This window comes from Tachypleus tridentatus, chromosome 10 (genome assembly GCF_004210375.1).
Source record: "Tachypleus tridentatus isolate NWPU-2018 chromosome 10, ASM421037v1, whole genome shotgun sequence".
Lineage (NCBI taxonomy): Eukaryota > Metazoa > Arthropoda > Merostomata > Xiphosura > Limulidae > Tachypleus > Tachypleus tridentatus.
In genome coordinates this window covers 60067241-60090266 of record NC_134834.1, presented here as the reverse complement: position 1 = coordinate 60090266, position 23026 = coordinate 60067241, and the positions used below count along the sequence as shown (strand labels likewise).

Genomic DNA, 23026 nt, shown 5'->3' with positions numbered 1-23026 from the left:
AAATATTAGTCTTAGAGCTTTTAGCTGTCCATTAGGCTTTGGATTCCTTCCTACCTCTAGCAAGACATTCTCTGGTCCCATGTTTGGGATTTCTAGCTGTTGACCTACTGTAGGTGGAGTATCTGAGTTTCTTGTGTGGCTTTTTGACTATGACTTTCCAGTCTTTAATTTCAGGCTGCCGAGTAGCTTTGTATCATACTTTTCCATTACTATAGAGTCTTTGCTTCACATGTTTTTACCATGTTAATGTGTTCTGCCAGATTAATTGTCCTTCCCAATAACTTACTCTTCCTTTCCCTTACTTTACCACCAATTGAACCTCCTTCCTCATGTTCTGTGAATCACCTTCTCCTTGAAGCATGTTTCCTTCTCTTCTTGGCTTGTGGTTGTTGACATTCTGACTTGTTTGCCATTGATGTTATATGTGCACACTACTACAGCATCTCCTTTATCTGGATTTTTCCTTCCTCCTGAAAACCTTAACAGTTTGTGAAGGCAACATTTGTTTTTCACCTATTTCCCTTCTTTCTGTCTTACACCTCTATTCTTGCCTCTGTCCATATAGACTGTCTGGTGTGTGCATGACCTTCAGTTGCTGTACTATGCACATGGCTTCCTTCCATGGTTCTTGTTCCTGACTCTATCCTGCAGCAGTCTTTTTCATCTAGAGATCTATCCCTTTCTACCCTCACTAATTGGGTTCGTCTTTTGACCCAGTTGGCTTATTCCTTATTGTTCCCTTCCACAGGAGTTTGTTCAGAGTAGCTTCTTATCAAATTCAACTCCTCACCTTTTCTGTCACTTGTCATCTTCATTAGCCATTGGAGGAAACCTTGCAATTGGGCATGTGTACCACACCTAACATGTTACATCATATAATAGTTTTGGATTCCTCTGTTTTTGCCTTCCAACTGTGGCTGCTTTTTAGATTGGGTGAGTCAATGTTAATGCTTTCTTTTATTTCAGAGGCCTGCCCTTCATACTTTCATAACATGGATTTCCCTTGTGGTAGGTAGTGCATGGCTAGCTATTCTACAATTCCAAATTTGCACTATTCAGCTATGTTTAATTGTGCTTTCCATTCTATAGATTTGCAATGCTCATCTTGGGGATGGAATGTTTTACAAGATTGCTTGAAGTTGAATAACCTCATGTTGTTTGCTTCATAAACTTGCCTGTTATGGACTTCATGGGTAAAGCAAAATAGGATATCTGCCCATCACTGCCATACCTTGATTGAATAAATTGGGATTACATGCATTTCAGAATAGGGTTAAAAAAAGACAATACCATTCAATACAGAGTAGGGTAGTGGTATTTTGCTGGTGAAAATGATCTACTATCCTTCAATATGCATTACACAATTACTGTGTAGTAAAAGAACAGTACCAGAACAATCCCCTTTGCCCCACTGTGATCCACATCATAGGGAGGGCACAAATGAAGAAGGGAGATAACATCTAAAGGACTTATGGTGATTACCCAAATGTAAAACCTAGCCACATGGTACCAGTATCCACAAGGGGTTACAATGAGAATCACAGTAGGGCAAAGGGTATTGTTCCAGTACAGTCCTTTTGCTATTCTTTGCATACTTTTTTGTCTAAGGATGTTATTAGTTATTGGTTGGTTCTGGTTAGTTTCTCTGTTGGGGGAGTAGATTTTGTTTACATAGACATTCTTTTGATAGTGGCTGTTGGGTTTCTGGATTGAAATATTTATAAAATAACACATTATGCTCTGGGGTTGGAGTGGTTTTATAATTCCCTCTTTTCTTTTGAATTGAAAAGAGTATGATCCTCATTCTACTTCCACACGGATATTTGTTCCCAGTAACATCATTTGTGGATGCAGTTGACTTGCCAAGTATGGTTTGTTGTTCCCTAGCCATTTAGCACTGTGGGGCTGATCTTTGGTTTATTTACTTTCTGCTTCTTGGGACTGATTTGCATATATTTATTTAAGGGTTCAAGTACTTATCCCCCCCCCCCCATCAGTTTTCTGCCATTTGAATGTGCTCCTATCCATTTTCTGCCCTTTTTCTCCAACTTTTATGGAAGAACGAAGAGTATACCTGGTCAGAAGTGGTGCAATTCCCCTCTTCAGATCTTCTGGTCGGACTTTCTTATTTGTGGAGGTATGCTTCAGGTGCTTTGGAGGGTTATGTCTGTTTTTCTCTTGCACTGGTCCCTCCTTATCAATGTAGGGTTCTAGCTAATCTTGTGAGATGAGGAAGTACTGTATTGAAAGTTATAATTTTCTTGTATTGTAAATGTATTTCTGATAGCTACTTCCCTACTCTTACACTTCCCATCCTTCCTACCTTCATATTTCAGCTGCTTTTGTCTTAGAAGGAGTTACATGTACCACAAGAGTATACTATGCTGCTTTTGGTGGAGAGGTGATGCTTGGTGACTTACATGAGAGGCATGTTGGTATTACTTGATTCCAATAGGGGGGGGGGAGGTGGAAGATTTGTGGCATACATAAAAAAATGTTTGCATAAAGGGGCAGAAATGTGCAAGAATAGATTATCATGTGAGTGTAGGGGAATACTTGTTGGAAATATATTTTAAGTTTAGGAGAATTAAGTTAACTTTTTTCATAAAAATTCTTTCCTGGTTTTTATGAAAATTAGAGTTATAAAATTTTAAACCAATGCATTTCAGGTTTATGTGAAGTGTATTTAATAAAAAAAAATTAATGCACTTTAATATTGGAATAATCTATAAATATTTTCTTTTCTTTTTCATACAGCTTTGTAATTCTCTAATATTTAAATAGTTGTGATACTTTTGTAATGAGGTATGATTTTAACTTGAGGTTCTACTACTCTTCTAGGTGGGAGTCCCCAGGAAGTATTAGGATGTCAAGCTTCTGTACAAGCCCATTGTGCAAATACTTCTGTTTCTACTACTGGTCCAGCTATGGGTGTTAATATGGGAATGGGATTAACCATGTCCTCATTTCCAGCAGTTAGGTATCCATCAACCACTTTATCTTTAGCCTTCCATGAATTAGCCCCAAATGTGACATCAGCCATTTCTAATCTTGGTTTGGGTGTTGTACCCACCACCGGTATGGTTCCAATGCACCATCACCACTCACAACTGAATCGGTCTGTGGCAACAACTACAACTGCTTGTGCTCAGGTACAGCCCTCCATGCTTCCTCCTCTTGACCTTGATTCTCAGACAGATAGCAATCACGATACTGCTCTAACCTTGGCATGTGCTGGTGGTCATGAAGAACTTACAACTCTTTTGCTTCAGAGGGGAGCTAACATGGAACACAAAGACAAAAAAGGTTTCACTTCACTTATGTTAGCAGCTACAGCAGGGCATGGAGCAGTGGTAGAGGTCCTCATCAATCACGGCACTGACATAGAAGCTCAGTCAGAGCGAACCAAAGACACTGCCCTATCTTTAGCTTGTTCTGGAGGTCGTTTTGAGGTGATATTTGATTTGAATTACAAAAATTTTCTGAATGTCTTTAATATAGATGCATTTTAAGCTATTTCTTAAATTAGTTTTGTAGAATATAAATTTGAATATTTTTTTAAAATAAAATATATCAGAACACATCAGATAATTAGCTGAATTACAATTTCAAGCTATAACAACTCTTTATTAGTTTAGCTGGGATTGTAATAATGAACAATATGACTCGATTAATATTGATATGATTAAAATATTTCCAAGATAACCTGGAAATCATTAGTTATACAAAATAAATTGTTTTTATTGATATTAGTTAGCCTTCTGGTGCAGTACATTACCTCTTCTCACATGTTCAGTACTGCTTATTATATGCAAATGTTTCTGCATGCAACAATTAATTCAACTGCATTTTGCATGTAAATAATTCATGACAACTATTTACCAATAGAAGTATGATGCTCTCCTGACACATGCAATTCCCTTTATTTGATTCTACTGAACTATCATTTTTTGTTAGGTAGTTATTGGTGGAGATATTTTTCAATTGCACTTTTTTTTATGTGAAGTAGTGTTTTACTTGATTTATTCATTTGTTTCAGCTATTTTTTTCTATAGTAGTTTGCTGTGATAGCTCATTTTTTTATTGTTGTTTCCTTCTCATTTTTGAATGTTTAAGATAAGTTCTGAAATTTGTGTTTTATAACTTCTGATATTATTACCTCTACTTCTCGCACCACTACTGGCTTCAGGTCTGGTGGTCTGAACTGAGGACTTTTGGGCTGTCATTCAATGGAAGATTGGTTGTCATATAAGACATCCTTTTTCACATATCTTCTTTGTTCAATAGTGTTTGAAGTTTTTTATGCATGGTCTCATTTAGTGGTTCCTGTTTCTATCTTTTTTACTTAGCACCATTCATTTTTATCTGACCTTTCTTTTACTGTTATGATTTGGATCATCAGCTGCTTCTGTTAGTTTGTTCCTCCCTGTCCATTTCTTTACAAATTCTGCTTCTGGTGTTTTTGCTTAAGATTGGGCACCTTTCTTTTTTTTTGTGCAGCCTAATCTCTGTTGTCTGTTTGAAGAAACTCCTCAGTCAGGAATGTGACCTACACATCATATATTCCTCTTGCACTATCTTCATTGGATAGCTGTTTCTTCCTTGTTGGGGTAACACCTATAGCCATTCTTCAAACTTAGGTGTGGTTTTAACTGAGTAAATTATCTTTTGTACATATATTTCTCTCCAGGGGCTTGTCCCATTTAGGATTCTGATCCTATTCATGATGAGTGTTACCTGTACAGGTATGCTTCCTATATCTCAGATATGCACTGTTTGGCCACACAATATACACATGGCCAATAACATACTATTAAGATGAGGTATTCCAAAAGGTCACTAATAGGTTTTCCTCATGATACATTTGCTTTATTAATGCACCTGTTCTGGACCATACTAGCCCATGCACTTATGTGGGCAAAGTAAAACGAGATAGCTGCATATCTCTTCTATCCCTTTGATTGAATAAAGCAGGGACAGTCTGTTTCTAAATAGGTTTTTGTGGTCACATGTTACACTGCATCCAGTGTTGGCATTCCTCCAGACTTTCCACTGTATATCATCTCCTCTTGTTCTGATTGTGGAATTTAACAGTCCTTGCTATTTTTCAGTTTGAGCTGCTGGGATGTAGGCCATAGAGTAGTTCTCCTGAATGTTTTTGCTTTCTTTTAGTATCTATGTAAGGTGGTGTTATTCTGCAGGTGACTTGTGAGTTTCTTATCTGCTCAGCCTTGGTGTGATGGGTCCTTTAGGTTGATGTTATATCTCAGCTGTGTGTGATTCTATCTAGAGGGTGAGGTTGCTTGTATTTTCTAGATGTGATACATTCCTATGTGGTGGGACTTGGAGGGTAACATTGCACTACAACTACTGTATGGCTCTATCTGGGGAATAATGTTGTGCAAATTTACAATAAATTTGTTCCAACTTCCTGTGGTGGGATCTGGAAGTTGATATTGTGCTCCAGCCTTTGTGTAGTCCTATCTTGAGGAGGATATTGCTTTGATGTAGATTTGTCACACTGCAATTCACCTGTTTGACTGGGAGCTTACATCAAACCATCAGCTGAGTGTTGGTTTCCAATTGGTGGTTTTGGATTTGAGCTGAACTAATCAACATAAATCCTCAAATGTGTTGGTTGTTTTACCTCTTTCTCACTAAATTTGTCTGTCTCCACTTTCATTCAGTGGGTCATGGAGATTGAGGCTGCTGTATATTTCTAGAGGCTTTCTACTTCCATATGGCAGGATCTGGAGATGTCTTTGTGCTTCTGCTTCTCTGAGCTCCCACCTGGTGGATGATGTTGATTGGAACGACAGTTCTTCATCTTGTGCTTTACCTCAGCATGTTTTCAATGCCTGAGGCTGTTGTTGCACAGTGTGGTACCAGTCTGAGTTTGGTGTGATGTACCACATGGGCACATATCTTCCTACCATTATTTGGATGTTGAGTTTTTGGATGGTTGTAGATTTGTGCATGTGCTTGTTTCATAGACCAGTTTGAACAGTATATCCTTCCATTCAACTTAACTTGAAGTGAAGACGTGGCAGATCCTTCACCTACCATGGGACAGGGGTTTTATTCAAAATAATGCTTAGTTATGGACTGGAATTAATCTGTTGCATGTGGTTCATTGCACACTAGCCATTCTATACCTTAGAGCATTTCCATTTTTACTTTCCCCATAGTTCTGTCTGTAGGTGGTGGTTCTACAGTTTCATTTTATGGGATTATGCTTCTGATACACCATGATTTGAATTTTGACACAACTGTTTGCCTCTCATTTTGCTTTAGCTCCTTCCATTTTCTACTTGTGTATATGCAGAGTTTACCAGGTACAGAAGTGGTGCAATCTCTTGTGTGTGTTCTTTTCCTGAGGATCACAATTTATGGGTGTTTTTTGGTCACTTTCAAAGGATACTTGCTTACTATCCCTCACATTGATCCCTCTACCTGTTCAATGTAGGATTCTAGCTGTTTATGTAAATGGAGGTAATGTACCATATCGAAAGTAATCATTTTCCTGTACTGAACATATATTTCTGATAGGTACTTACCTCCTTTCACCCTTCCTTCCCACTGAAAACTGATGTTTTCTTTTCTGTCTATACCCAAACTGATAATTCAGTATAATTCAGTGGAAGGAGTCGCATGCATCAGGAAGATGTGTTACATGATGATTTACATGCTAGAATCAGTTGAACCATGTTGATTGTGGGGTATGTGGGTGTTCAGGGTTTGCGGCATGCAAAAAAATATCTTTATACAGAGAACAGCATTCAATGAGAATAGTCATATGTGTGAATAGAGGTAAGTACCTCTCAGAAATATATTTTCAGTGTTGGAAAAATAACTTCAATTGCACTATTTCATCTAGTTAGTAAGAGTTATAGCTTTGCTGATAAATTACTGCTTAGTATAGTATATGATGCCTTTTTGAGGTTTAGCTTTATTTCACCTTATTTGCTTGATAACACCAATTTTATTTTGTGAAATATTTTCACTGAATTGTAATATCTCTGAAAGACCTTTTTCTTTTTCTGTTTGTGACTTTTAAATGAGAAAGTATGTTTAATATAAGTTTTTGACTAAACTCTCATCATTATATTTTCTCAATGAAAAAACATTTTTGAGGTTTTTTAGCAAGATCTGTCACAATATAAATAGTTTTATTGCCATTTGGTTCTTTATTTCAGTATTTCCCAAATTTATTGCTTATTAGGGCATCCATTGTGTCTTTCATACTCATGATCTATTTTTTATTTTATATAAGGCCACCCACCAGTCCTATCTTTTCATTGAATCTCTTAATTTGTAAAATATTTGATTATTATTTGAACAACAGACATTTTAGAAGATGCTCAGTTTCTTTACAGCTTGCCACATTACTGTTGTGATCTCTTAGATGCTTACATGGTAGTGAAAAAGTGGAGAAATCTTGTGGGAACATTCTGTGATTGGTGTTTTCAAGTTAAAGAAAGACAAAATGAAGATGTTTATTATATTATAGGGTTCTTTGTCAGTGAGGAAAGTAGTGTGTTCTTTATGCTCACTTCACATAATTATTAAAAGCTTTTATGGTGCTTTACAGAAAATGCTTACCTTGAAAAGAAATGAAACTACAAAAAATGTAAAATTATAAGTGATGTAATGGACTTCTCCATTTTAACTTGTATCATTGTCCAGTGTATTCCATACTTTCCATTAAATTCTTTCCCTTCTTTTATCTGACTATATAGTAGAGAAACCTCTTTATAACATCAGATACAAAAGTATTAAAACGTTATTAATGCAGTGAATGTAGTGTTACTGTCAGAGGTATGGATGTGCCTTTTCTTAAGTGAGTACAGCTGTTCCATTCTTGGAGTTGTGTGAATTTTCACTGCACTGTTTACTTTGACAAACCACTTATCAGAAAACAAAATGATATCAGTACATTACTATGAAGCAAGCTAGCTTATGCTATGAATTGCAACCATTTAAGTGGAGATTACTTGTCAGTTGTAATAACATATTTCATGTTTGCTGTTGATGGGCTTTTGCTCATTGTAAAAATGGAAAATTATTTGTATTATGTATTTTTATGATCTTCACAGAGGCTTTTCACAATCCCCATGAGGTTTTCATCTCATAATCTTTTAAAGAGAGCTGTAGATTAAAATATATGCAACATTATGTTGTGTTATATAAATCAAAACCATATCCAAGAATTGTTTTGAAACATTATCAGTTCTCAGTAGCTAGAAATGTTACACAACTCTGGCCCCTTTACCTTTTTTATGGCAGTATTCATATTTGACTCCCCCATATTTTACCCTTTTGTCTATGAGAAATTTGTTTTGTTTACATTATGCGATACTTAAGTGTAAGTTGCATCATTTTTTTAGAAATTGTTCATTTTTTTATTTTGCATATAATTTTTTGTGTATTGATTACTTTAGGAATTGATTGGCTACCTCAGCATGTTACTTTGTCTTGTTTCTTTGAGGTTAATAGAAAGATGTTTATAACTTTGTCAATTTTAATTGTCTTTGTACAATGTATAAATTTTTAGGATAATTGAAATAAGTTATATTTGTGCAAATGTGATTATAATTTAAACTAACTGAATACTATTTAAAAATAATTCATTGATTAATTTGATGTAAATTCGATTGTTAAAAGTATAACCAGCTTTGAGAAAAATTTACTGTTGCTTGATAATGACTTAACTGTTGAATCATGCATGAAATAAGACTTGTGTTAGTAGGGAATTAATTTATAATCAAAGTATTTTATTTTGTTTTTCTTTGATAGGTAGTAGAAATTTTACTGACCAGAGGAGCTAACAAAGAACACAGGAATGTATCAGATTATACACCTCTAAGCCTTGCTGCCTCAGGTGGATATGTAAACATTATTAAACTCTTGTTAAATCATGGTACTGAGATTAACTCCAGGTAGGGTGTAATGCAGCACTTCTTCATTTATATTACTTTTCCATAGTATAAGTCAAAGTTAAGATAAAAGGAAAAATATCTATCCTTAATACAGATGTTTAGTTACTTTTTTAAAAATTGTTGATTTTGTTGGAACAGCACACCCTGGCTTGTAATAGGCCTATATTGCAAAGGATCACCAAACAAATCAAGTATATTTCAAAAGATTGAGAACTGAAGTGTTTTTCAAACAGTTTACTGTTATTCTAAAGTATAATACTAAAGTATTCAAAAGCACTCAAGTTTATGGATCCCTTTAGTCCTTTAGAAGAGAGCTTAATGTTATATTGTCTACTTTAATTTTTCATCGAAGTTAGAAATTAATTTTTATGAGAAAAAAAGTTGATAAGGTGTAAAGTTCTTGCAAAGTTAAAGGGTTTTGTATATGATTAGGTAAAAATATGTAGATATGTGAAAAGAATGTTATATTTTACCGAATCCATATACAAAACCATTTAAATTTGCAAGAACTTTACATCTTAGCAACTTTTTTCTTAATATTCAAAGCTTTAATTTTGTAATTCAATTCAAAATTAATCAGACTGTGAAAATTATCAGCTCGTAGAAGAATCCTTGCCCTGAATTAATTTTTAATAAGTGATCAATTTTCATTAATTGTTTGATTTCCAGCAATTTTTTTCACTCATAAATTCAAGCCTGTAACTCACAACTAAAGAAAGAAATGTTTAAAACAATTATCTTTGTCAATGTACACATTTTATATATACTTTACCTGCCTTGTCAAATATTGCATGTGGGAAGTGTAAAACAAGTTGTTTTATGTTTTTATATATGCATTTTAAAATAACCAAATTTTATAACTTTGTATACCAAATATTGCAGAATTTCACTTTATATGCAAAAACGGCTCGTTTGGATTGAGAAAATATTTTACATAGAAGAGCGAACAACGTTTCGACCTTCTTCGGTCATCGTCAGGTTCACAAAGAAAGAGGTAACTGACCGGAAGCTGACCACATGTTTGAAAGGGGTTGTGTAACTGTGTGTCGAAACGTAGAGGGCAGTATTAGATGTTTGAATATATAATTTTATTTATTTTATTATATTAATATAGGTATAAAGGCGTTCCTTTATATTGGTTTATTTTGGGTTTAAGTTGTTGTATAAGTAAAGCTTCTTTAATTTTGCGTTTGTTTATGTTTGTTTCTTTATTTAGTATTTGAGTGTTTTCTATGGTTATGTTGTGTTTATTTGACTTGCAGTTTATACCTATATTAATATAATAAAATAAATAAAATTATATATTCAAACATCTAATACCACCCTCTACATTTCGACACACGGTTACACAACCCATTTCAAACATGTGGTCAGCTTCCGGTCAGTTACCTCTTTCTTTGTGAACCTGACGATGACCGAAGAAGGTCGAAACGTTGTTCGCTCTTCTATGTAAAATATTTTCTCAACCCAAACGAGCCGTTTTTGCATATAAATTTCTCAACAAGTGGGTTTCTCAACATCACTGATTAGAATTTCACTTTAATTTATCAGGTTTGCTAACTAAACTATATGCAATTACAATAGATATATTAATGAATCTTTATTGTTTAATCTATTGTGTTTATTTTTCATGTGTTGTAAAATTTATTATTATGTTTTGCATAACTGTTTTCTTTTTATAATATTTGTATAGTAGACATTTATCAATAGGAATTTTCCTGTGACTTTTTTTAGAACAGGTAGCAAGTTAGGAATCTCTCCTCTGATGTTGGCAGCAATGAATGGACACGCGGCAGCAGTGAGGCTGCTTCTGGATAATGGAAGTGATATCAATGCTCAGATTGAAACCAATCGAAATACTGCACTAACTTTAGCTTGTTTCCAAGGGCGTCATGAAGTTGTTAGTCTGTTGCTGGACAGAAAAGCCAACATTGAACATCGAGCCAAAGTTTGTAGATTTTGTAGAGTAGTATAAGATAACATTTAGTTTCAAAGTTACAAAATTATTGTTGTTGAATTAGATTTAATTCATTTAATCCTTCAATATTTACTTAGTACTCACAGGCAAAATATTTAAGAAATAATGCATTCTGTTATTTATTGAAATAAACATAAAAACAAAATTCTGTAGAAGTAATTTATTCTTACTTGCATCTATGGTATATTACAGATTTTGATTACACAGCTTATTTTTTATATAGCCATTTTATAAGAGAAAAATTAAATACATGTTGATGAAGGTAAAGCACTTGAATAAAATATCTGTTACTAAATACCTCAGATAGATGAAGGTTTAAACTTCTTGTTTGCTATGCTGATTCTAAAGATTTGCTTACCTGTCAACCCTTTGAACTTTAATAAATGATATGCTCTTATAAGCTTATGGTTTAGACTTGCCACTTGGCCAGAATTTTAATGGTCCATGAAAAAGAGCTAATATTGGGGTTGTGGTATGTGTCAACTTCATACTTTGTTGTGTCTACTGCTTAACATATTTTTCTTCTCATAGACCAGTAATAGCTAAGTTGCAAAATTTGGTAAATCTGAATAAAGCTAATATCTACGATCGTATTTTGTTTTGTGTGGTATTGTGTAACTGATTAATTACTCATTATAATGTATGCTTAATTTCATATCTAGTACTTAAAAGAATTATACTACCAAACAGGTATTAAGGAATAGTTGATGGGATGCTTTCAGATTGAAAATTAAAAGCAAGTCCATGAAAAGAAACTATGCAATTATGCCAGTCCTTAATGTTGAAAATTCTGGTAACACCTTCCTTAAAAGGATTCCAGTAGTGTTAATAGATTTTACTCTCATAGTGTGAAAAAAACCTTTTGTACAGTTTTATTATATATTAGTAAAATCCTTTGTTTTATATAATTACAAAAGAGGCTAATGTGTATTGAAGGCTGGAAACCATATTATGGAAATTATTTTTACTTTATCAGGTAAACATTTTTAAGATACCTCAAACTGTAAAACTGTTTATAAAGGTGAATAAGTAGAATAAAGGTTGCCTGATAATCAGACAATAATCTATAAAATATTTATCAGAATTATTTCTGTGTTCAAAAAACTTTCTTGCACACAAAACAGCTTATTGAATGCTTTGTAAACACAACAAACATTTCTTAATGAATAATAAAAATAAGAGAAAAAGGATCAAGATGCAAGTATATTTTGAAAGATTTAGAAACTCCACAGGGGTAATTTACTAACATTTTATGGAGTGAATGCTGTCTTATTATTGATGAATTTGGTTCTATAAAGTAGGTTAAGTTAACATGATCTAAACTACTGTTTTGATTTATTTTGTATGAAAGTGTTAATGAATATAGAAATTACCCTACAGAAACTCTTGCTAAAATTATTTTTACTACTGTTGGAATATTTTTATTGATTATTGGGGTATTCGTGAATACATATGTGAATCTAAGATCAATCTTCGACAGTTACCTTTTAAACTTGATAATAAATAGGTTTTTAAGTATTTTTTTGTAAACCTGGATGTTCACAGATGCTGTCCCTTAAACATCTAGTTACTGTATTGACTTAAGTTTAACTCAAGACATTTATCAAATTAAAAAATTACTTTTTTTTCACTTAAATTATTTATTATTTGTACTTCGTAATGAATAACAAAAAAACAACCCAAAAACGGATTAATTCCAATGCTGAATGAAATTAATTTAACAAATTTAGAATATATTTGAATACATTTTAGCAAAATTAACTGTGCTCCAGGTAAAAACTTTTGATGGATATATATCATTTCTGCTTCTTCCTCTACCTTCTTAGCCATCAAGACTTGGGCAGAGCGATCACCTCTTTCCTTTTTCAAGCTGATTATCTTTGTGACTATGATCATTCTTTTACACTGGTGGAACTCAAACTGGCCCTTCATCTGTCTGGCAGTATATTGGTCAGATCTGATTATATACATTTTGAAATTCTGTACCATCTATCTCCTGCTTCTCTGGTTGTTCTTCTGATTGATTTTAACTGGATCTGGCAGGAGAATGTTTTTCCTGATGCCTGGTGCCACGCTATTATCCTACCTTTCTCTAAGCCTGGGAAGGATCCCAAAATTCCTTCAAACTACCGTCCAGTTGCTTTGACGAGCTGTCTCTGTAAGACTTTCGAGAAGATTGTTAATGCTTGCATTGTTTGGTTCCTCGAATTGGACAACCTCCTCTTGTCCACCTAGTGTGTGGGTTCAGATGACAGTGCTCCACCATGGACCACCTAATTCCACTTGAAACATTAATCAGAGAAGCCTTTCTCAAATGATATTCACATCTCATATCAGTTGCCGAACATGAAGTATATTGAGCGGCAGCTACAGATTGACCTTATTCGTTAACCGAAGTGGACCACTGCAAACAGCTTTATCTTCTCTCTTTCTAAAATCGTTTTTATGCACTTTTGCTGCCAATGGGGTATTCACCCTGATCCTTAACTCCATATAGGTGAAATTGTGCTGCCAGTGGTTGCTGAGACAAAGTTCTTAGGGTTTATCTTTGACTGTAAGATGACCTTTATACCACACATCAAATGCTGAACCCCATTCATCGTCAAGGACTTTGGCCCTGCACCGGCATTTTCCTTACTTCCCCAGTTCAGAGCTTATACATAGAGTTCCATGAACCTTCTTTGCAAGTGTCTTTTACTTTATGCTTTGAAACTTTGTTCCTTACCAAAGCATCCCACCTGGGGTTGTGTTTTCTTTCCCTGGTGGGCCATACTTTTTCAGAAGAGACGATCTGCCATTGCTTCTTTTGGCCTTTGTAACCAGGCACAGTTGGATGAATTGGGTTTCTTCTTGTATAACATTGCTGTATCCACTGGTCAGCCCATTCCACTATGGCTTCTTAAAGTCCCCAAATGTGACCTATCTTTAAGTCATCTGAGAAAAGCGGGCACTCCTGATTGGAAATACTGTCTGTTATTTGATGAATATCTTTCTAACCATCCTTCCATTCCTATTTATACAGATGGTTTGAAATCAGGTGACTGTCTGGGCTCTGCCATGGTTTGTTGTGGCTCAGTGGTTGTGTGCAGAATCCTCCCTATAGCTTCTGTGTTCACTGCTGAACTGTACACCATTTCTCTTGCCCTGGATCATGTAGAAGCTAATCCTCCCTATAGCTTCTGTGTTCACTGCTGAACTGTACACCATTTCTCTTGCCCTGGATCATGTAGAAGCTAAGCAGTATTCAAATTGCTCTATTTATACTGATTCGCTTAGTTTTCTTTTGGCCATGGAATCTCTTCACAATTGTTCGCACTCTGTTCTTGCTGATATTGAAAACCGACTGGCCCATTTCTCTTTTAACATCTACTTCTATACAGTTTTTTGGATACTGGGCCACAAAGGTGTTTGCGGAATGAGTTTGCCAACACTGCAGCTGAATCAGTCTGCTCTAGCACTTTCACTGCTGTGCCTGTTCCATACATGGACTATGGTTCTGTATTCAAGGCTTGGCTTCATGCATTTGGCAGTCAACTTGGAGTGAGCAACACGAAAACAAGCTTTTCCAAATAAAATCCTCCATTGGACTTTGGCCATCTTGCTACCATAAGGATCAGAAAGAGGAAGTTGTTCTAACTAAACTGTGCATTGGTCACAGTTTTTTAGCTCATCGTCACTCAGGTCACAGTAAGCCATGTTTTACTGTCTTGCCATTGTTATGACTCTCATCGACGGTATCATTTTAAACATTTTAGACAGTGTTGGTGACACTGTCCACTTTGGAAATGTTTAGTTTTTTAAAGGCCATTAATCTTTTTAATGCTATTTAAGTTTTTTAATTCATATATTATACATTTTTTTTTAATGTGATTCTCTTTTAAGAATCAAACTACATCTAGTTTGATTTGAAATTTAGAAAATGGCCATAATGTCAAATAACTTGAAATCAGGACTGAAAATGCCACCTTTAGGTGACTTATGCTGTTAGTCATCCTGGCAAGTTATAATTAAAATTTTGCTACAAGTCTTTTAAAACTTTTATTACTTTACTTTCTGAAAATGGCCATAATGTGAAGTAACTCAGAACCAGCAGTGAAAAGGCCAACTTGAGGTGACTAACAGTGGGTTTTAAACTTATCTGTTAGTTTTCCTGGTGAGTTAAGATAATTACATTTATGCTGCAGAAAGTCCTTTACAACTTGTATTACTCTAGTTTTTCTCTTACTGCTTTAGACTAGATGTAAAAATTGGTTTTAATGCTATTTATGTTTTTTTTAAACTTTGTTTTGTTTTATCTTAATTTTCTATTATGAAGTTAATAATAATTTTACTTTCATTTTAACTTTTTACTGGATGTTTGGCACAGATAGCCTAGTTGCTTTGTGTCATAAAACATCAAACCAACCAACCAACCAAACATTGATCTTGCATGCTTTAGTCTTTTGTACCTCACTTATATTCTTTTGGCAATATCTAATCTGCAAATTTCTCTGTCTTTATTGGTGTGCTCTCTATCCTGGCACTTTATATAAACATCTCACTTAGACAATGTAATCACTTTGTCTTGACAGTGGTTGTCATGATTTTTTCTGACAAATTGTTATGCATCATCCTGTTGTGAATTTCAATTTTCATGCCTTGTGGATTTCAGTACAATAATAATTTAAAAAAAAATTAAATGTGATATTTGTGAGTATGAATTTTCATATTACTGTTATAAGCAAGATGGCTAATCTACCTCCCATACTCCTCCTTTGTTATCTAGTCTGTAATGATGGGGGGTACCCTTGGTTGGAGCTGTCTATGTTTTTATCTGCTAAGAGATGGAGACATTTACTTGGTCTTAGGTGTTTTCCCTTAGGCCTTCTAAAGTTTCTTCTATTGATGGTTCTGGAGATAATTTGGATTCTATTTTCTGATGCTTTTCTTTCCTACAATGGTTTCTTGCGATTCTGATTTGAATCCTACTCTTTTTTTCTATTAATAATTTGGATTTGTAAGATTGTGGGGCTTTTTATCTCTATTTTGAGCTTACTCGTCCTTTGTTGGTGGAAGGGGGACTATTTAATTTCTCCTTCTTCCCAATTTTCTTACCTTAATTTGGGAGATTTACTGCTATATTATGTGATGGAACAGATAGACCTTGTATTTTCCTTGTCTGTTTGCTTACCTAGGTTTTCTGACTCATGGTGGAATTATATTTTTTGGCTGCTGACATGTTGATGTCATAAGTTAGAGTTGTTGGCTTGTTTGTAGGACTTTATATCTCCTCTTAGGTCCTGCTATATTGTGATAAGTCTTTTCTTTTTAAATCTCTGGCAACTAGGAGAAGGGATATATCCAACTCTGCAATTATTTTGCTATCTATTTCTCACCTCTGTAATTGATTGTAATCTGATAATGTATTTTGGCCTGTAAGGTTTGGAAGTGTTATGTGATACACTGTACCTTCATTTGCAGTAATTGTCTTGACTGTGTTTTCATTGGGTTTTTTCTGTTTCCCTTGAATTACTCCATTTTCCTAGATATAGATTCCAAAATGTCCATTTTTTATATTTTGGTCTTTACAAGAGAGGTATTTTCTGAGTTACATAGTAGTAGATTGAGCACATTTTTTGCTGGCCTTTTCATTCATCCAATGTAGAATTTTTTATAGACTGATATTTAGACTTCTCCTTCTGTTTTTCTCCTATGTTCTTAACATGCTATGGCTGTTTTAACAATACTTGCTAGATTATAAGAAGGTGGGGCTACATTTGTATAGTTCTGTCTCTATTTTCCAGGGTCTCTTACAACTTGCTTTTGATGAATTCCATTTTGTGGCAAGTGTTGTTCAAACAGGTGTGCTCCTCTCAATCCAGTTTTATGCTAACAATCAATTTGATTATTATTATTACTAAAGGTTGTAACAGGGTTTGTAAAATAAGGATTTCCACAAGACCATCTTGGTTACTTACTAGATGGTATTGGTATATTCTCATGGACCACCACTCATGGACTATTGTGAGTAAGCTATAGAGGATTCTGCCTGTTCTTGTTGATTGCCAGATTGAATAAATCAGGGTTGGTTTAATTTTAAAAAATTCAGGGAACTTTGTTCACCTTTTGCACTGTTTCCAGAGTGCTGTTCCTCAAGATTTTCCATATTCTACTAGTGGAGCTAGAGAGTCCTTACCACACCCAATTTCTATTTACTGGAGTAGTGCCTCTAGAGTGTTTGAACATGTACTACTTTTATCTTGGTACACCTCTATTCTGTGCAGATGCTTTCTGTATAGATCATGCCCATACCAGTCTTACCACCTTTTCAGTGTAGGATTCTATCTATATTGTCAGCAGATGGTACGTATGTTTTGAAAGTTAACATTTTCCTTAACTGAATATGCATTTCCAATAATAATTACTTCCATTGACACTTCTGTACTGCCTCCCCACTATAAGCTGGTGTAAGTCCCATAACAGAAGATTACGTTATCTTAGTGGGGTGCTTGTATATAGTACTGGGATAGAGGGCACATTGGCAAGGGTGGAGAAATTTGCAAATTGGATATTGCCAAGAGCATTTAAGTGGGGTGTAAAAGACTGGAGCATGTGAGACCATTGCTTATATAGACAAAGCCAGTCTAAGTAATAGCTATATTGTTGGCTGATATAATTATTATTATTATTATTATTATTGGGAGTATATTTTCATTTTAGGAAAATGTTGAATTTTAAATCAGTTTTTGGCAAATAAATTGTTTGTTTTATGTATTCAGTAGGAATTTTAATGATTATGACCTTGCTTTTTATTACATTGTTCTTTTATCACTTATCATCTTTACTTTGTTACAGGTACTAGTGTAGTTTATTCTGCTTGTCTTGAGATTGATTGCCTATAATATCCTTCTACCAAACAGTGCAGCAGTTTTATCTGAATTTTATCTTTTGCTATAAGTAACAAGGTTTTTCTTAAAATTTGTTATAAAAGATATAACTTTAGTTTTGCAGTATTAGAATCCCTCCATCTTTCTCACTGCTATGAACAGATTTGATGGAAACATCTTAGAGTTGATAATTATTTAATTGTTTAGTAATGCTTACTACTGCTGCTTTGCAAATAGACCCTTGCTTGTTTTCTGAGTGTTAGGTTTCAGGTACTTTGTATAAATGTTTATAGACTAAACCAGTTGTTTGTAGTTTTAAGAGTTTTTGTGACAGACCTTGTGATTGTGTCCTGAACTTTTCATATAAATATTTGCATAATTTTTGTAGTGATATGTTTACTAGTTTTGAAGATGTAAACATAAACTGTTTCATATTTCTTAAATGTATTACATATAAACAGATGCTTGTCACATACAATATTTGTTTGTTTTTTATGATATTACAGTTTGCATTTAACATGCTTTATACAACTATAAAGGTATTGAAATAATTTAAAACATGTGCCTTTTTTTTTTTTTTTTAAAGACTGGACTTACTCCTTTGATGGAAGCTGCTTCTGGTGGTTATGTGGAAGTTGGTCGTATTCTTTTAGACAAAGGGGCTGATGTCAATGCACCACCTGTTCCATCATCTAGGGACACTGCTCTAACAATTGCTGCAGACAAGGGTCATTTTCGTTTTGTTGAGGTTCTCTTATCAAGGTACAATTTTTATTATTCTTGTATAACTGTACAATGAAAATTTTCCTTGTGATAGAATCCATTATAAAAGGATTGTGGTAAAAAGTGGTTAAGTTTTTGATAATACTACATTTGCTTGCATGAAACTTAGTATATAATTTCTTGGAAAATGAGATACAGTTTATATTTGTATTGTTTACCATTTTATGTGTTTCTTAATGCTTTTATATTGCTTGAAAAAATTTGTCTTGTAATTGTAAAAGGTGTATGTTCTTTACCACTCAGTGAGATGGTGTAGTTTTATATTTGTTGTGTGGTGAGCTCAAAATAACTGAAAATATGTCACTTCAGTAATTATCAAGGTTACTGTTTGCCACCCCTCTAATTAGGGATCATTATAAAGTAATTGTTTCAAGATAATAAAACAAATGCTTTCACTTAACTTTTATTATTAACGACCTTTTCGTAATGGGTAGGTTAAAGAGTGAATGTTACAACTGTTTGCAGAGGTACAATCAAAATTTGAAGTGCTTTATTATCAATGTATACAAACAAACTTGAATCAAAATGTAGATAATAAGCCAAATTTTAATAGTATAAAGTTTAAATTTTTAATTTGAAATGGAAATATTTAAATAGATCCACAGTTTCCCTTTGTACGAGAATCATGACATTTGTTCTCTATATTTTGCCCATTTTCTAATTTATTTACCACCCTTCTGAAAAGTATGGAATTCAACATAAATTACTCATTATAATATAGATATTACTGAGGCAAAGTCTAATTGTTTTAGTTTTAAATCTTTTATGTTTACTAACATATAAATTAGAAAATCAAACCCATTTGCCATGCCCACCTGCTAAATCTTTTCATTCCAAAATTGCCAGTAACTTGATCTGAAATTTTATAACATTTATAACCAATAGAAAGATAAAGTTTTAATCTATGAAGTATTACGTTGTTTTCAGTACAGTGTATTACCTATTTCATCTTCAATTTGAAAGTTACTTTTACAGTTGTTAGATTGAAAAGCTTAAATAAATATTTTAGGTTCTTATGCCACAGTTAAAAATCCAATTAAATTTTAATAGTTATAAGATGTTGGTAACTTTGTACATGTTATTGTTTTGTGTTCTTAGGTGCATTATTTAAATAAATAAATATTATTTAGTGTACAAATATTTTCAGTATGAAAAAGAAGGCTTAAATTTCATCATCAACCAACAGCAAAGAAACAAAAGGTCAATTTATATTTTCAATTTATTGTTATAAAAGTAACTAAAATCTAAAAATTATATGCTTGTTTTCTTAGATTAGGTAAGATAATGCAAACAAGTAAAATTCTTTACAGGATATGCCCATGAGCAGTTCACGTGTTATGTCATTCAGTACTATAAACATGTGCATCTCATTCACTGAGTGATTTACAATTTGTATGGCAGGATTATTAATTAAAGTTCACAAGGCAGTAAAACAATCATATTAGGTATAAATAAATGTATACTGTTAAAAGCTTAAGATATTTTGGATCAAAAAAATTAGTTTCCTTTTACAATTTGCTGTCATTCTAGAAAAGTAAAAGGTAATTTATATTTCACATTTTTTATGGTAGTTATGAAGTCAGTCAAATACACACAAAGTTAGTGTAGCAAAAATAACAAAATATGAGGTTTAACTGAAAAAAAAGTTTTATATTTATTTGGGAGGAAATAGAGGTGACAGAAATGAAATTTGAAATTTTTCAGATGATGGAAAGTACTTTTAATCTTTATATGAAAACACTTTGCACTTGGAGCAATCAACACTCTGCAACCATATATATTCATGGCCAAATCTTTAGTAAAAATTCTTGATTAAAAATCTGACTTTTTTGTGATAAAACCCTTTGTAAGGTTTACTGAAAGCTTGCCAAGTTTTATGAAGATACAAATACCATATTAAAAGTTATAGTATGGAAACTCTCGTGGTTACTCTGGGTGTAAAAGGTCAGTGTAATTCCGAACCCCATATAGAAAGAATTGAGCTTATAAATAGTCTTCAAAGCTATTGAAGAGCATTGCTGAGATTTTATTTTCTGTCAGAGACAGAAAATGTTTGTATAAGATGTTTTAAGATGGAACTAATTTTAAAGTTATGTTCTGATAAAGGTGGTACTTTAAAGCTTTCACTTCCTATAGTATATATTGGTAAAATATACACACTGCATTCTTAGATTATTTATACTAATACACTCAGTTTGATTGTAGGAGTCATTTGTAATGTTACAAAGAAGGGTGTCAGATTTTTATTAGGCTGCAGATTCTTTGCAGTAAGTGTCTGACTTATTGTTGATAAATTTGAACAATAAGTAGACAGCACACAATACACTTGTTTGAAAATAACTTATTCAAAACAAGTGAAATGTACATATCTAAAACTCCAAATAATTCTTTTTCTTCTGTTATCACAAAGTGGTATGTTCACTTACATTACTTCTTGGGTTACCACAGTTGTATACAGAACTTTTAAATAATTATCTTTTATGTTAAAAGTCCATATTGTCTAGCTCATATACTTTATAACCAAATTGACAGACAAATTATTTCTTCACTCTTTTATCACAGTGGAATTAGTGCTGAGTTCACTTACACTACCCAGTGAAGTAACCACAGTCATATCCAGAGATTTAAATAATTCTTTTTTATGTCAAAATTCTACACAGCTTGTGAAAAGCTCACATAGGCTGGTTCAGTTACTTCAGAACACAATTGACAAGATAAATTACTTTTTTTCTCAACTGTGTTTCTTTCTGAACAATTTGTGGTAGATTCATTACTTTATTATGTGGGTTACCATAGTTGTATTCAGAATTTTAAATAACTTCTTTTTTTCTAAACCCATACAGGAATACACTTTTACAAGACAAATTATTTTCCTTTTCTCTGTTAAACCATGAATCTTACTTTGTTAATTTATCCACAATATACAATAGTTAATCTTGCTGTCTGACTTCACTTTTTCTAACTTAATTTAAAATCACTTAGTTTCCAACTGAGGCCTAGAACTTTCTACAAAGTACGAGACATCAAACTATAACAGTTTAACTGTACACACACACACACACACACACACACACACACACACTTTTAAAATAATTAACTTTTAAAACACTTGTCATAAAAACTAAACAATCATTATATACTAAGTCACAAGATAATAACTTGTACTAAATTGTCTTGTATATCAACAAAAGACAAATACAGTTTTTTATAAAAATATAAACAATTCCAAAACAGCTGTATTGAATGCATTTTTGTAAATCCAAAGGTAAGCACCATCTACAAATGTCACAGACTGAGCAGTCTTCCTTTTTTTTCTGTGTCTGTTCTTGACAAGGAACTTAATGATTTCACTTAGGTATATTTTTTCTTTTAGAAGAAAAAGCATTTTTATATTGTGTTATTGGATTAAGCTCACATGGTCTGTCACTTCCAATCTGTTTTTCGGCTCTGTGTTTTGGTAAGTGTTTTGGGAATGTGGGTCTTAATATACATTGATAATAAATTTGTCTCTTTAGTAATCCCAACAACAAAGTATGTTTTATATCTTAAATAAAATTTTGGTTTCATAATTTAAAAAGGAAATATTTAAATAAATCCCAAATCTTTACTTCTGTGTCATATAATGACTCTCTGCTCTGAATTCTCTGTTGTAGAGTTTTTCATCTCATATTGTTTTCAGAATCTACACCAACTATATATATTGACAAGTCAGAATTTAAAATGAAAATCTCCTCCTTTCTTTATTTTCTGAAATATCAATAAATTTATTACATCACCCACAATAGCTCCACTCAGCATTTCATGATTTTGAAATTACTTATTTACTCACTCTTACTTGTAAATGTTTATAACCAATAAAAAAGCCCTCTTGTGAACAATATGATTATAATACTTTTATATTAATGTATTTTAGTAAAAAGTGCTTTTTCCCAAGTAAATTTTATTGAGTGAATAGTGAAGTCAGTGCTCTGGTAAATTGTGAATTTTTTAGACCTTTTTGTAGGTCAGTTTGAGAGCAAGATAAATTATAGTAGTTTTGGGGCTTTCTATTTTGCTCTTTGAATTATTGTTTGTACAGGGTGTCCAAAAATGAATATACCAAAATAAATGTGAATAACTTTATTATTATTTGAGATAACAACAAAAATTGAATAAAACTACAAGTAGTAGGCTTGTAAGTTTTTTTTTGGTGTATTAATTAATTTTTGTTTTGTTGTAATTTTGGTGAATGAACTATTAATGGAAAATTGTATCTACACTTAATGCAAGAGTTTTTATTTGACAATTCCAAGAAACTTCTGGCTTGTTACAAAGAGCTGTCTTCCAACAGAATGGAGCACAACTCCACTTTGGTTTAAAAACAATTTAACAATATGAGCAAACTTTTGCAGAGTGTTAGGTTGGTAGGGGAGTACCTATCAGATGGTCTGCTTACTCACCAGATTTAATCCCTTTAGATT

The 23026-nt window shown here is 33.2% G+C and overlaps 1 protein-coding gene across 1 annotated transcript in view; it reads left to right on the top strand.

The window, feature by feature from the left end:
- LOC143229380 (ankyrin repeat domain-containing protein 17-like) overlaps positions 1–23026 on the top strand; it is a 126934-nt gene that overhangs the window by 69300 nt on the left and 34608 nt on the right. Inside the window, 4 exon segments of the mRNA XM_076461621.1 lie at positions 2842–3452; positions 8797–8939; positions 10674–10887; positions 18370–18545. Coding sequence (XP_076317736.1) covers positions 2842–3452; positions 8797–8939; positions 10674–10887; positions 18370–18545 — 1144 coding nt within the window.